At 40.3% G+C, this 16,608-nt stretch overlaps 1 protein-coding gene across 4 annotated transcripts in view; it reads left to right on the top strand.

Annotated features, from left to right (window-relative positions):
- Positions 1-16,608, top strand: part of EMB25 (DEAD/DEAH box helicase) — a 404,169-nt gene that overhangs the window by 135,105 nt on the left and 252,456 nt on the right. For all 4 annotated transcript variants that reach the window (XM_089421275.1, XM_089421277.1, XM_089421280.1 and 1 more), the window contains 2 exons: positions 2,430-2,548; positions 16,388-16,577. In XM_089421275.1, the coding sequence (XP_089277401.1) occupies positions 2,430-2,548; positions 16,388-16,577 (309 nt within the window). The remainder of the gene's footprint in view (positions 1-2,429; positions 2,549-16,387; positions 16,578-16,608) is intronic.

A 16,608-nucleotide genomic window follows, 5' to 3' on the forward strand; every position in this document is an offset into this window, starting at 1 on the left:
GTCTTCAATGTCTTTCCCCTTCTCAATATATAAATTGAATTTCTCCTATGCACATCGATGAAGATGTAAATTCTCTATTCTTTCTTCTGATACTTAAGCCAAAGGTGTCTATCCCCTTTCTTGAAGGAAGTATAAGGTTTTTGGAGAGATTTTATAAGTCACGCTTGAGGGAAAGCCTATTTTGTTGGTCAAGTCTTTCCCTTTTTTTTTGTGGCAAATCACTATAAGAAACATGCAAAGCACCACACAACATCATCTTCTAGGTCAGTGAGACCCCACACTTTTTCTAGACCTATAGTTAGTACATCAGTTCCCAACAGGGCCTTAGGGAGAATTCACTCCTGACATACTTTGGCTACTCGCCCTTCTACCATCTCTAGTACTTAGTGCACCATCAATAAATTCTTCTTGACAACCTTGAGTGTCAAGATAGTCGACTTCCATCCAAGATCACACAAGTTGGTCCCCTCATTCTAGGTTCTTCTATAGAAGAGATTACCTAACATTGTGTTTGTTCCCTCTTAGTGATTGATGACTCTATAGTGAAGACCTTTTCCTCCTCTTCTCCTCCTCTACTTTAGCTTTGTTGCACTTTGACATCTGCGTTTTATGTTTGACAAGGATTTTGTAGCTATATTGTTTTTTATTACTATTGTCTATCTCCTTGGTATTTTTTTCTTTTGTAGTTTTGTGATAAGAGTTTCTTTTGCACTCCCACTATATATTTACATTGGTTGTACTTCTTTGTTCCATTTATCTACTATTGTGGTCATTCATTGGATATTAATAAAATTATCTTTTATTATCTTATTATACTGCTTTTCATAGTTTGTGGTTGTTGTGGTGGTCACCATAGATGGCATGCTTTTGATGATGTTATGGATGACCAAGCAAAAGATCACAACAATCCATGAGAGTGATGTCACATTCTATTATGTAGATGAAAGGCCTTTTATTGAGAGACAAAATATACAATATTTTTTTAGCGTAGGCATTGGAGATTGCTTAGTAAATGATCTCTTTATGTAGTGTCTTGAAAAAACTTTATTTTATTTCCTTGGAGGACATAGGGATGTGCATAGATGTAGTGCATGCTCCAAAATGGATTTTTGGTCTATGTGATTATGTTAAGATGACTTAAAGAGGGAACCATAGTGGATAGAAATGAATTTCTACAATTCAGAAACTAAATTTGATAGCAACAAATTTATGATAGCTATATGTTGTAATGTAGGCTCTTGAAACGAATGTGCCTTAAATATTAGGTGCAAATTGAAGAACCTATGGAAAACATAGCTTAGAATTAGTTTTTGGTTATGCATGGAGGGCCTAGTCATTAGGCTCTAATACTAGTTGGTATGTACCAAAGATGCAACAAGGTGAGGAAATCTAAACAAAGATCCTAATATGTCAAGCCATAACGAACTTTCTCATGAACAGACAACATGGCATTTTCTCTAACTTTGTGCTTATATGTACAATTGAAGATAGAATGTGCACTATCTTGCAAGAATGGAAGGCCTCTTGTTTGTGAAGGTCTCTTGTAAATGAGTGACACATTATGTGATCGGCAAACCTCTCCGAGGGGTTACAAATTGCAAGTGCCACCTAGATGTAGGAGTTGCAAATGTACAATTCAACAAATTTGCTATTCACTAAATTATACTAGAGATGAAACTGACTTTGGACAAACTCATTATGTCAAAAAACTACAAAAGTTGACAGTGAAGATTTAGAATTAATACGTGAAGAGTATTCATGATGCTAATTTGGTGGGTCCACTTTCAATCTTATTCTTTAAACGATTGCTCTTTATTACGAAGATATCCTTTATTTGATATTAAGTAATGCTTTAATGTATTTTAGGGTGTATATTGTTGCTTCTATATTTACAATGATTTCTTATGCAGGGTGATAACATCATGGTTCCATCCTTAAAGGAGAACAAGAGAGTTAGAAAGAAACCTTGTATTTATGCATCGTGATCTTAAGAAATACAATTTGATTATTGACATTTATTGATGCATCAAATTTTAAAAGTTTCCTTGTATGCATCTAAAGGTTCACTTCCCCACTTTTCATCTGCATTATAATCCTCGAACCAGAAATAGTTAAAAAGAAACCCGTCTTCACTCCAAGTTTGCTCCCATTTTTTTTTCAAACTGTTGCAATGTTGCTTTGACTCATTGATGCCATGCATTTTTGATGGTTACTTGATGTTTCAAATATTATCTTAACAAGGAACATTCGAGTTTTATTTGATGATATGCATTAACAAAGAGTTGTATTATTGATAACTAAAATTTTGAAAACTTTCTCGTGTGCACTTGATAGGCTGAAAAGTCCTTTTCATCTAGATCAGAAGATTTTTTTCAAAGGAAAATTATGGTATATTATGACTATTCCTCATTTTTCTAATATTTGTGTAGGTGCATGGTCCAACAGATTTAGTGACATCAAAACGGAGACCAGTGCCTTTGACTTGGCATTTTTCCATGAAAAAATCTCTTTTACCTCTACTTAATGAAAAAGCTACAACCATGAACAAGTAGGTGTTCTCTTGTTTTCCTTGTTTCTTATCTCATGGTCCCACAAATTTGGTAACAAAAATGAGAATAGAGCGGATTTCATGGCATCTTATTGCCCTAAAATTGAGTTCACGTTGACATCATAAAAATACTATAATAATTAAGTATTAACAAATGGCTCCATTTCTCTTTATATTTTATCTTATTCTAACTAGAATACTTCAGGTTAAAAATATGAAATGAAATTAGGAAATATGGAAATACTTTATTATATGTCTTCTACCGAAAATAATTTTGGTTAAAAATACGAAATGAAATTAGGAAATATCTTATTAGTTGTTAGAACTTGTATGAATATAGATGTATATATGTGTTTATCTAAGTTATATGACATGATGACATGGGACATGAAGGACATGAAAATACAAGTATCTGACATGTGACACAACGACCTCTAGAACAGGACATGAAAATACAAGTATCTGACATGTGACACAACAACCTGGACATGAAGGACACGTTATGTATTATATATTAAAAGAGATAATATATATTTAAAAATATAACAAATTGGGGAATTACACATAAAAAATAGAATACAGACATACTTAATTTGGAAAAATAAAACATTTACATGATAATGATACAAATTCATTTATACAACTAATGCATATGATCAAAATAACATTAAGTGCAACTCATCTCTGAACCAAAAATACATCAATAAAGAAGCCCTAAATGGCCTGTAGAGTACAAAAAAAGTCATTCTACAACAAATAACTAGCACTACATATCATCAAAATCATTGTGTATATTGGGATCCTCATCATCGATGTCACGCTCTAAGCATTAAAAAAAAAAGCTTAACATGTTAAATTGAGATTTTATTTGAGTGATGGGTACATTTTTAATTTTATACTAGGTTCATGATAGAGGAGTTCAACAATCATTGCCACCAACATCAAGGTATATAGAGGGCTTGGTGCTCCTGATTATATACTAGTTCCATGCCCTCATACATGACAAATTTGAATGAAAACATTGCAATTCCCCAAATCATGAAATCTAGAAAATTGTCAAGTCTGTTGGATTTTGAGTGGGATCTAAAATTCTACTCCTCCATATGATATTCAATGAGGTTGGAATCACTTTCAAACATCCTGAAACAAGTAATGGTATTGCTATAAATGTAAGTAGAAGGATGAAAATTCATTTTCATCCTTTTACTTTAAGAATTTAATATTACCATTAATTACATGGCATTAGTAAGGCCTAAACAAATCCATTCCCGACACTTGGAATCCCTTCTAACATTGCTTAATCGCCCTCAGCTGCACCCCAAAACCTTTGAGAGCTCTGAACTTGTGACTGAATTGCATGAGAATGAGGCAAACTATCGATATTAAGAAGTTGCGGGATGCTTTTTCACTGGACACGTGTCCAAACTTACTAGTAGTGCTCGACTTTAATGTAATATTCCAAGAGGCCAAATTTCTTCTCTATAGATAAGCAAAATTATTCTAGAGTTTAATTCCTCCAGAGGGTCGATTCAGTCTTAATCCCAAGAGGCCGAGTACCCTTCCACATGCAATCCGAATTCTGGGTTAGATTGTTAATCACGAGGTTGAGTTTCTCTGAGTGCCAAGGACGAATTGTACCAGGAAAGATAATTAAATTATAGAAGACGAGTTGGCTGTTCGTATGGTGTTTGCTCAGTCAAATAAGCAGAGACATTCCAGATTTTCTATTAGGAAAAGGGCTGACTTTATTTTGTTGCCAGATGTCAATTTATACCAAGAGAATGGAGAGGCCGAATTGTGCCCTCCCTTAGCTATTCACTCAACTTAAAGGCAGATTTCCAGAGTTTATTCCAGATTTCGTACAATTTGAAGGGAGAGGTCGATTCTAAATATATCAATGTCTCTTTGAAGTTGAACCATTAATATATATAGGAGGGTTGAATTTCTTGTTAAAATTCTGATGTTCTATGCTGAAACAATTATTCCAAAAACTTCTCTCTGCTGCAATATTAATTAAGCAATTGTATATAGAACATAAACAAAAATGCACAATAGAAGACAATCAAGAACAAAATGAGACACAGAGAATTTAGGTCCAATGACTAGGGCAAAACCCACAAGGGGAAAACCAAACCAGATTCTTCTTCTATTAGATATCAATTATTCAATAGAGATACAAAGTACAATGAGAGATCAAGAGAATGAGTAAGTTCACTCAAATTTGAACAAGCTATAGCTTGAATATCACTGGTAGCAGCAACATATGCAAACACCGAATTAACCTTCCCTTAAAATGAATCAACACTAGAACATTGAAGCACTAAATCAACCTTGTCTCACGAAGTTTTGCTGTTACTCTCCAAGTCTCTCTCTTTCTCACAATCTTCTTCAAGTCTCTCCAACTCTCTCTCTCTCAAGTTCAAAATCTTTCACAATGCACAAGTAGTAGTAGTAGGTGAGAAGACATGAAACACATATATAAGAGAAGCAACATATTCTTTTCATAAAGGAGAAGTAATACACATGCCTTGAGGAAGAGCAACATATGCCATTTAGGGGAGTGTAACTCATGCTATTAAGGAGAGAAACACATGCCTTAGTAAGTTATGCCATTAAGAGAGAAACACATGCCTTGAGGAAGAGCAACATGTGCCATTTAGGGGAGTGTAACTCATGCTATTAAGGAGAGAAACACATGCCTTAGTAACTTATGCCATTAAGAGAGGAACACATGCCTTAGTAACTTATGCCATTAAGAGAGGTACTCCTAGGTATTATGACTGAGGGCGAGGGGGTGGATAGGCACCCATTGGCTCATTGTCGGAGTCCATTGGAACTGTTGGGGGGTCTGGCTGTAGAATCCTGGGGGAATGTATGAGTGAGGGATAGTCCTAGCATCTGAGGTTGAAAGAAGGAAACTATGAATGGACCTTTGGTTGCTCCTTTGGGACTGGGAAGGAATCTAACAGGCGGGAGGTGCTCTACTCTAAATCTATCTGAAGCTTATCTTTTTGACACTCTGTGAATGTGTGGCTCGATGCACAAATCAATGCCACCAAATTGGTTTGAATAATGTTAGTTGGCCTCCTAGAGGGGAGAGATGTGGATAAACCTGGGTTCTCACCATTCTTTTGTTTGTTGCACTTTGGGACTCTACATGTCGTTTGTTTCTCCGATCTACCAGATCATCTGGGAAGGAGGAGGTGATTGGTCTAGTCATCTTAGGACAAAGCACGGTGTGCAAGCACTGAGATTTGTGGTAGAAGATCTCCCTAATGAACAGGGCTAAGCATCTTTGGTCTTGGTACCGAAAGAAAGCAAAGACGCAGGCCAGTGAATCCCTATAGAGGCAATGATAGTGTCCTTTGATGTCATAGAATAGGGGGCATCAAAAGATAATGTGCATCTCTAGCTCTGGCTTTTGAAGGTGATCCACTTGGTATATCCTATCAGATCGTGGTATATGGTGATCTGTCTCTATCGAGAGTCTATGAGAGTTGACCCTAAGTTACCACAAATTCATCTTGAGTGAGTGCATCCAATGTCTACGCGTATAAGGGGTAGATGATGATGCCATCCCATAGTTCCAAAAGGTGCTCTAGAGAGTGTTACCCGCCACCTATGAGTGACACAAATCTCCACCCCCTGAGCCAGCCATTATAATCCCTTGCCCATCTGTTATGATCATATGTTTGAAGGTGGACCTTCTAACCCGAAAGGTATGGCTTTTCATTATGTAGTTGGGTATCTTTTCTTACTTATGATGGACACTCCTGGACATGGATTGGTGGGTGTTAGTTTGTGTAGCATCGAATGTGTTCTAGCAACGAAATTTGGTGGAGAGACTAGAATACATGTATTCTCCAAAACCCATAAATTGTTTATGGAAATTCCACCTAGAGACGACTTAATTAAAATAATTAATCGTTTTTAATGTTTCCTAAATCCAAACTTAGGAAATCTGATTAATTAAAGGGTATTAATTAAGTCATGGTGAGAATCTTGTAGAAGAAGACATGGATTGAGTTCTAGTTAATTTTAGCCATCGATTATGTTTTAATCTTGGCTGTTGATGTCTCAACTGTTGATTTGGGGTAGCATCGGATGTGCTCTAACCACGAAAATTGGTGGAGAGGCTAAAGAACATGAGCTCTCCAAGACCTAGAAATGGTTTGGGCAGATTCTAAAAAGTTTGGGAGATATTAAAATAATTAATATTTTTAATGGAGTTCCTAAGTCTAAACTTAGGAAAAATAAAATATTAATGGGTATTAATATAAAACTGTGTTAGAAGGGTCAAAAAGTCATAGATCAAGCCAAATCTAATCTTAGCTGTTGATTAGAGATTTAATCTCGGCCGTTGATGGACCAACGTGAAAAGTATAAGAGGAGGCTTGAGGGTCAGTTGGAGAACACACCAGAGTATCAGTCATTCTATTCTTTAGAGCAGGGTTTGCTAAGAGAGATAGAATCAGTGATCAACAATGAGGGGCAGTGAATACATAGCAATGTTCCACCAAGGCTCCGGGACGAGGGGGCGCGGGAGCGGCCTATGCAAAAGCTCCCCACCATTTTTTAGGAAACGTGGGGGAGAGTCAGGGTCTTAAAAACTTATAAATATAAAATATAATTTATTAATTGAGTCCACTATGACAATTTGGTTTGAATTGAAAGAGTCAAAACATAATGATAAAAAAAGAAATGAAAAAAAATCCTTTGCTCCTAAAGTTAAAACTGTTTCTATAATCTATTCACTCAAATAATAGTCTAGACTCTAATACCTTCTGCGTTTAGGAAAGAAAAGGATATAATTTAAAATTTTAAACCTATGCTCAATTGTTCTGTAGTCTGCACATAAATGATAAATCTCTCAGCTCTGTCAACATTCCCTGAATTAGTTACAAACTTTGCTTCAGATCTCTGAAGATGCCACTATTTTTCTCTAAAAGGGAGACCGAGAATCATGACAAGGTCTATTGATAACAAGTGAATTCAGATGTATAGAAGACCTCGACCATTACAAACTTCCTCTTGCACAGTTTTGTATTGAAGATCAGATCCTAAAGATGTAAGTGATATGCCCAAAATAATAAAATATCCAGACCTTCAACCTCCTTTAAGGCTTTAAAATTAAAACTAGTAACATAATGACTGGCTGGTAAGTTACATCCCATTGAAATCTTGGTTTATAGAACTGTGTTTTTAATACGAATGCTTCTCATCTATGAAATTGAACAGCTTCCGACAAAAGGCCGTCATATGAAAAGTTTTAACTTAAATATATGCCCTTGGTACTAGTTTAGATAGGTTCTAAATAACAATATCGCGTAAGGATCTACAGGATTCTGGAGATTATACAAACAAGCCAGCAAGTATACACAGGTCCCTATCTTTTGTATTGTTAAAACTTTAAGTTACTATAGCGAAGTTCTAGAGCGAGAGAATTTATTTTTCATGGATTCCACAATAGTACTTGCAAAGGGTCATTACAATATATACACATTGAGAAGATGCATTCAACTCACACTCTTCAGCACAGTCAAGTTTGGTTGACACTGCTCTAAGACAGACGCTGTGATGATTGCCCATACTTCATTCACATGCCCAATGATTCAGAAAGGGCTGTTGTGCTGTGCAATGATAAAACCTGCAGAATATATTTAAAATCGAGACAAGGCCGTCATATGAAAACTAGTGTGGCCGTAAACAACGATTTTCCAAAACCCTAAGCGTTAATTAATTGTTAATTAAAGATTAGGTTCAACGTTTAGTTAATTAAAATGGTTTTTAATGCATTAAAGGTGTGCCACGCCCCCCCATGTCCCCCCTCGCCCCCCCACGTCCCCCTCGTCCCCCCTCGCCCCCCCACATCCCCCCACGTCCCCCCTAGTCCCCCTTTTCGGAAACGCCCCCTCAGGAAAGGGAAACGTCCCCCTGACACGTCCCCCTGAGTTTCCTCATTTTTGGGAGCGTGGGGAAACGTCCCCTACTCGTCCCCAAGTCCCCGGAGCGCGGGGGAGCGAGGAAACTAGACCCCTAGGGGGGGGGGGCGAGTCCCCGTGGAACACTGATACATAGTAGAGAGGCAGAGTTGGTACCAGAGAGACAACGCAGAGCCCTGAGAGGTTGACGCAGAGGCAGCTGGGTGCTACGCAGAGGCAGCCAGGAGCTGCACAGAGCCAGGAGAGGCCAGCATGTGAGACACAGAGTGTAAGGACCTGCAGTCCTTGGCATGCCCTCTCGGCACGAAGTGCGAGCTTGTTGGTAAAACGAGCGAAGGAAAAGGATGTACGAGCTCAGACTTACGATGCGGAGGAGTCATGTAATAATGTGCGCACGAAAGAAGGAGAGTGAGTCATGTTTATAGCATGGGGAGCATGAACGCTCAACCCATGGCCGACTTACAACTTAGCAAAACCGACCTCATACATTGTGGTGAAAAGGGCGTGGTAGTGTTGGCCAACCAACACTTGGACGAAAGTTGAACAAGGCGTGAGGGCATGGGCAGGTTGGCTGGGTAGCCAAGACCTCGCCCAACGCACGGTATAAACATATGTGATGGAGCTCATTCGAAAGGCATCGCTCAAGCATTCAAGCGAATCTTCTATGAGGTAGTGCGCAGATAAAAGGGCCGCAACAAGGAGATAGGCGCAGATGGTTATGCGCCCAAGTCTTGGGCAGGCCGCTTAAGGTGCCCGAAGTTTGAACGAAGGCGCAAGGCGAGGAGCGCCCACCAGTTGAATGAAGGCGTGGGCGCCCAGTTGTGCAAGGCGTGCACGGGTGAAGGTTGGGCACCCGGTTGTGCAGTTGTGCATGGGTTCTTGGGTAGCTTGGGTGAGCGCCCGCTCGTCGTGTGAAGGCAAATGCAGAGGTGGAGAAGGGGTCTTGGGTGAGGTCGCCCGCCCACCGTGCGGAGGTAAACGAAGGGTGTCTTGGTGACTTGGTGGAGTCACTTGCCTGTCGTGCACGAAGACAAGGTTCGGTTGTGAAGTGCGGAAGGCAGTGCATGTGAGGGCACACCTGCCCGCCTTGGGCAAGGAAATCTTGGTTGTCACACGGTGGTGTGACAAGGTTGTAAATTTGGCTAAGAATGAAACTTGGTGTTTCCCAAGTATACTTGTAAGTTTTGTAACTTTGTAAAACTGTATAATATATTATTTGGGCAGACTCATTATTCAGGGAGTTGCCCCTCCCTTTATACTGTGCAATTGTGTTCTTCATGTATAATTGCTGTTGATAATGAATGTGTATGGGTGTTCATTGGTATAAAGGAAACATTAATAATTACTTGGTTGAGAAACACAAACTAAGTAGGATAAGTGGTTAGGCGTAGTCCACGAACATAAGTATTGGTGAAAAGAAAGTGTTCGGTGGTGCCGCACCTCGCCTAGCACGGTTGAAAGACTACCGCCGACTTGGGGGCGTGATAGTTGGTATCAGAGCTAGTCTGAAGACTTGGAGGAGTCTTGTAGGAAGCTGGTCGAAGCTTGGAAGTTGGTAACAGTGAAGCGGGTACTTGCAGGTGAAGGAAGCTGTTTCACATACAAGTGGAACAAGGGCTGGTTCAGGTTGAAGGCATCTTGGTGAAGCTGTTGAATGGTCGAAACTAGATCGCAAAGAAGGAAGTTGTTAGCAATGGCAGCTGAATCTCAGGCTGGGTCTAGTCACGGTGCGAAGGATGCTACTATGGCATTCATTGGAAAGGTGTTGGAAAAGATGGAGGACTTAGAGGCTTACTGGACTAAGAAGATGGACTTGGTTGAGAAGGATCAAGAGGCCAATTCGAATGAGGGAAGAGCTCGAGGAACTCCGGACTCAACACGAGTACACTGATCTTATGTGTACACAACTTGAAGTAAAGGTCAAGGAGATTGAAGAGGCAAGAGATCAGGGTCTGACAGAGATCGTGAACTTGTAGAAATCTCTTGACGAAGCCAAAGATGAGATCGCGGTGTTGAAGAAGGTCGCGAGGCATAACTCGGGTGGAGAAGTACCTCATGTGAAAGTCAAGGAACCAGAACCTTATGATGGTACAAGGAGTGCAAAGACTCCTGGCAACTTTCTATGGGACATGGAGCAATACTTGGAATGATTTGGTCTATCCGATGATGAGACGAAGGTGGAAGTAGCTGCTCAGTTCTTGACAAAGGATGCTAAGATGTGGTGGCGAAGGAGGATGGATCAGATTGCCAATGGCAGTGTTGGTGACATTACTTCGTGGGATGAGATGAAGAAGGCTTTACAGACCCATTTCAGTCCTCAAAATGAAACGTGGGAAGCAAGGATGAAGATAAAGTTCATAAAGCAGACAGGGAACCTTCAGACATATCAGTGGGAGTTTGCAAGTGCGGTTCTGGAACTTCCTGACATGGCGGAGAGGGACAAGGTGTTCAATTTCATCATTGGGTTGAAGCCTTGGGCACGCAATGAAGTGAAGAGGCAGAGGATTAGAACACTTGAGGAAGCTTTTGCTGCTATGGACAGGTTGGTGGAGCATTATGATGAGACTTCTGATGATAGGAAGAAGAAGTCCGATAAGTCGAAAGAGAAGAAGAAGGATGATGCTTCGAAATCGGATGATAAGTCAAAGACAAACAAGCCTTGAAGTGTTGGATATGTGCTGAACCACATACGGTGAAGAATTGTCCTTCTAGACTGAAAGTGGCTGCGATTGCACAATCTAATGCGAAGAATGAAGAAGCTTCTGTGGGGATGATGCAGGTACTTGGTGGTGGTGTTGCTACAGAGGTGATCTCTCGGAGGGATCCTGAGAGGAACAAGTTGGAGTATGTTCGGATGAAGGTTGAGGGTGCTGATATACTCACTATGGTGGATAGTGGGGCTACTCACAACTTCATGGGTGAAGATACTGCGAGAAGGATTGGGCTGAAATTTGTACTGGTGAAGGCACAAATGAAGACAGTCAATTCTCCTCCTGATTGTGTTCTTGGTGTAGCTGAAAAGGTGGACACAACACTAGGTGAGTGGACAGGGAAGGTCGACTTCACTATAGTGCGGATAGATGACTATGAAGCTGTGCTGGGAATGGAATTCTTGAAACAGTTCGATGCTATGATTGTTCCACATTTGAAGAAGCTGTACATTTACGATGGAAGGGAGGATGTACCCATTGGTGTACCAACCATTGGAGTGACAAAGCCTGATTGTAAGTTGGCAGTGATGCAAATGGAGGATGAGAAACGAATGGAAGAGATGAGTAAGCGGTTGTCTACAGTTGAGACAAAGCTTATCGAGCAGTCATTGATTGTCAGGACACTTTCTGATAGTATCTTGGATTTGTCAAGAAGGCTAGAAGTGGTTGAGGATGATGATGATGTTGATGAGGCTTATGTGAGGCTGAATGTCCGGAAGGAGGATCGGGTCACTTATCTACAGAGGATGGAGATAGAAAATCCTGACAGATGGATTGAGATGATTAGTGAGGGTGAGCCTTCAGGCTCTACTCCCTCCACATCTTGTTAGATGGGAAAGAAGATGGGGCTCATTGTTAGCAGCTCATGGTAGTGACTCCTTAAAACAGGTTGAGCAGGTATGGCAGATGGTGCAGGGATGGCTTTACATCAAGCATCATGACATGTTGCAGATGGGATGGAGTTTCCATGGACCTGAGCATGGGAGAGATTCTTGGTGAGTCCAGGATGTAGCAGAATTTGAGATAGACTGGTGAAGGCATAAGGATGGACATTCTTATGATTTGAGCATGATAGTTGGACTGATCACCCGACTAGTTCAAGTCATGAGGGCTAGCAGTGTACCAGAGAGATGTTGACATCAGGCAGGCAGGAAGGAGGACAGTTCACAGGATGGGATGACACATGATGGAGATGGGAGTTCTACATATGTTGCAGGGATGTTTGCAGTATGTGGAGGAGTTGACATCATGGACTGAGGATGAGGCAGTTGTTGATGATCTTGGTGGATGGCTACCAGGATGGTATGTTGTCGAGGACGACAATGACACCAGGTAGGCAAGTATGGGCGTCCAACATAGTAGGGAGTGGATTGCCACGTCATGGGATCTTACTTAATTGCACTAATTTTTGGCTGTACTGTTAGGTGAGGGGACGCATTGGATCTTATACAAGATTGCAGGTGGGTCTTAATCTTGGGTTTGGTCTCCCTATACGGGGTCCAAGCCCTCCAGAGGGTCATGTTGGCATTTGTAGGGTGAGCGCTGAGAGCCATGGGCGTCCACCATAGTAGGGAGCAGATTGCCACATCACAGGATCCTACTTAATATCACTAATGTTTATCTCTACTGGAAGGTGAGGGGACGCATTGGATCTTATACAAGATTGCAGTTGGGTATTTATCTTGGGTTTGGTCTCCCTCTACCGGGTCCAAGCCCTCTAGAGGGTCATATTGGCATTTGTAGGGTGAGTGTTGAGAGCCATGGGCGTCCACCATAGCAGGGAGTAGATTGCCACGTCATGGGATCCTTTAGTTCCACTCATTTCTTGCTCGTGTTCCATTTTTTTGATGATGATGATGCATCTCGACCACCTTGCCCAGCGGGCTACACTCTTGCACCACACACTTGGCTGCTGATCTAGGGCCCAGATGAGGACGTGTCTCACCATGGGAGGCAAAGGGAGGGCTTGTTCATTCTTCCAACCCTTACAGATGGGACGTGTTACCGCTTAAACTAGTAGGGGTATTAGAAGGGGTACCTATAGAGAAACTACTAGGTCAAGTGGCAACAATGGAGCGATAGACCACTGTCACCTCAGCTAAAGCTCCTTGCTCTTTACGGACTTTCACTGATGGGAGGAGAATATGGCCCTCGCATTAAAGGGCTTCAGTCAAGGGCAGCGGGAGCAGAAGAAGAAGAAGATGAAGAGGGACCTATCTAACATCAAGTGCTTTAGGTGTGGCGAGTTTGGACATTATAGTACCCAATGTCCTCTCAGGAAGAAGGACAAGTAGGAGAAGCAGGACCAGGCAACAGCACATGCTGAGCTAGATAGGCTATCCTCCAGGTTGGAGGAAGATTTTGCGATGTTCGCAGATATACCTCGAGGAGTGAGGTGGGGTGATTTGGTGCTATAGCCCTAGAGAGCTACAGATATTGGGCAGGGTCCTTAAAGAGTTCACCTCATGAATCATTACTTGGCTACAGGGGCCCACAATATTCAGTAGTAGGATGGATCAATGGTAGTTGATGCAGTCAGTACTAGAGTGACAGTTGCAGACTAGTAACAGTCACATGCTGAGGAGCATAGTGCATTGTGTTGAGAAATCTAGGGCAATGGTGATAGGATATTTCTTTATTATGATAACTACTTGCGAATGCTTTTTACTTATTTAGAATAAGATATTTTCTTTTCTTGGATTATTAGTGTGTTCTTCTTCATCAAACAATTATCAAAGCATAAACAATAAAGAAACAAGAGACACAGAAGATAGGTGATCAACCAGGGAAAAAACATCTCCAACATGGGAGGAAAACCCAAACACATTGTTCTTCTTATAGAGACTTCAATTGATGAATACCAAGACCATGAACAAGACCCTTGACACAAAAACCTCTCCAAGGCCAAGTCACAAGACCCTTCTTCATTGCTTCTTCTTCTTGACCAAGTCAACACTAGTCAAATTGATTTCTTAGCACTAATAATTTCGGCTACATTGAATTTTAGCCTTCTTCCACAGACCTAAAACTCTCGGCGTATCTGTACCCTTGCAATTCACACGTGTGAGCTGATTTGAAGTGGTTTGGTGATGTCTTTCTTCTTTGCTTGACTAGGAGTCTTATCCTTGTGACCTTAGCTAGTAAGTATACTGATACTGATATATACACCTTCTTCTTGGCTTCTTTGATGGCTGATGAAACCCCACTGCAGAACCCTTATCCCTGTCGCACATGTGAGGAAAAATGACCAAAATAGTTCGAATTCTCCTCCTTCTCCCTGCGCTGGATGAGAGGCTTCTATATCTCCCTTTCTTGCACTTCCTGATGTATTTCAAATGTATGACTGAATTCTGTCTCTAGGATGAAGGCCAAGCTGCCTATTAATAGTGGTTTGCCCATGTAAATTAGCCGACTTGACTTGGAGACTAGGCCGACATGCCTTTTGGAAATCATCTTATTCTCTTTTTGAAGGCCGACTTCAAGGGATGTTTGTGACATGGTCTTGGAGGGTTAATGACTCAAGCAAAACTCCTTTTTACAATATATAATGTGCCCAAATAGGTCTTCAACCTTTGACATTGACTCATTAGACTTTATGACATGATGACCAATCCTAAAGGCTTACAATGGGAGCCTTAACTATAAAATAAAATTCCTTGAGTATGAAACCCATGACTCAAGCATTGCAATGATAACGTTATTTTTCTTCTTTTCGTCAACTACATAAAATCATAATTACACATGTCATTATGAAGACCGAACCTAGTTACACTTTTCAACACTCCCTCTTAACTAGGGAGGTATTCATAATCCGTTCAAGGTACTTAGACATTCTCAATCTGAAGAATTCTCATAAGAAGAGCTAGATTGGTAACACATCTGTTTATCATCATATAAACCAGCATTGTCACATAGCAAGTCCTTGACTAACAACTTTATCTCTCCACAAGATCATAGCTCAATGCTGGTGAGACCCATGATGTATAGACACCCTCATCATTGTCTCTCTCAGAATATACCCCACTCGGGTCCTCTTAGAGTATGTTCCACCAGTGTTGGAAAATCAAAGATATTATATTAGCGTTTGATTCTCCTTTCTTGATAATTACTTGTGAATGTGTTGGCTTCTTTTACTTCTTCATTATCTTATCTTTTATCAAGCAATTACACATACATGAAGATAACAAAACAAAAGACACAAGATATAGGCACATGCCAGGGAAAAACCCCCCTTGAGGGGAAAACCCAGTCAAAGTAATTCTTCCTTTCAATAGTATTCTTTGAGACTCTTCACCCTAGACCAAGACCAGACTTTCCCTCCACACCATGTCAGCCTCCAAGATCTTCGACCCCTTCCAACAACTTCGACTATGCAACAATTCCCAAGAACATGCAGCGTCTGGCAACAAAAAAACCCTGGGAGGCTTCGCTCTCCTAAACCAGACCATGAACCAGAGGGAGAGGCACCAAAAATTAGATTTTCCTCTTTTCTAGAGACAAAGATTAACTATGGCTTGATCCATGACTTTTGGACCCTTCTAACACAGTTTTATATTAATTCACATTAATATTTTATTTTTCCCTAAGTTTAGACTTAGGGATTCCATTAAAAATATTAATTATTTTAATATCTCTCAAACTGTTTAGATTCTGCCCAAACCATTTCTGGGTATTGGAGATCTTATGTGCTTTAGCCTCTCCACCAATTTTGGTGCATAGAGCAGATCCGATGCTATCCCAAATCAACAGAATTCACTTTGCAAATCAACTTGTTACAATTTGGAAGTGTTTGAATGGTCACCTTTTCCGATTATTGTCCAAAATATTTTTTGATACTAGCTATAACTAAGTAGTTTTTATCACACATCAATTTGGTTTCTAGCTAGGTTGTGACGTTATAACTGGATTATTGTTATAAGTAGTTTTAACTTTTTATCACACATCAATTTGGTTTCTAGCTAGGTGGTGAGCTTATATCTAGATTATTATTATCATCGTCAAATTGGGATTGGATTTTCATTTTCAGAACTTATAAGCAGGGCATCTTTTTTCTATTATTAGTATTTTGAATTTTCAAAAACTCGTAGACATAAAAACTGTTTGCTTCTGTTTATGTTTGGGCACTTTGTTCTGAATAACTGTAACTTGTAAGTTCTTACTGATCCTGTTTTATGTGTTTAATTCAGGAAGGTATCAATTACTAGATTTCTACAGGAAAATAGTGTTCTCTCTTCCTACAGGGAGGATGGCATCAAAAGGAACAGAAGTAGGATGAGTAGGACTGGTGATAAAAGGAGATGCAATCTCAGGAACACGAGTTCTGGATACCATGCAGAGTTTTCAGAAAAAGAGATACATAGTATTCGTCGATCACAAGTATGTATGGCTGCATGCTTTTGTACATTTA

The sequence above is a fragment of the Pinus tabuliformis genome, chromosome 6 (genome assembly GCF_031772625.1).
Source record: "Pinus tabuliformis cultivar Carrire ecotype Pingquan chromosome 6, CPIR1, whole genome shotgun sequence".
NCBI classification, from domain to species: Eukaryota; Viridiplantae; Streptophyta; class Pinopsida; order Pinales; family Pinaceae; genus Pinus; species Pinus tabuliformis.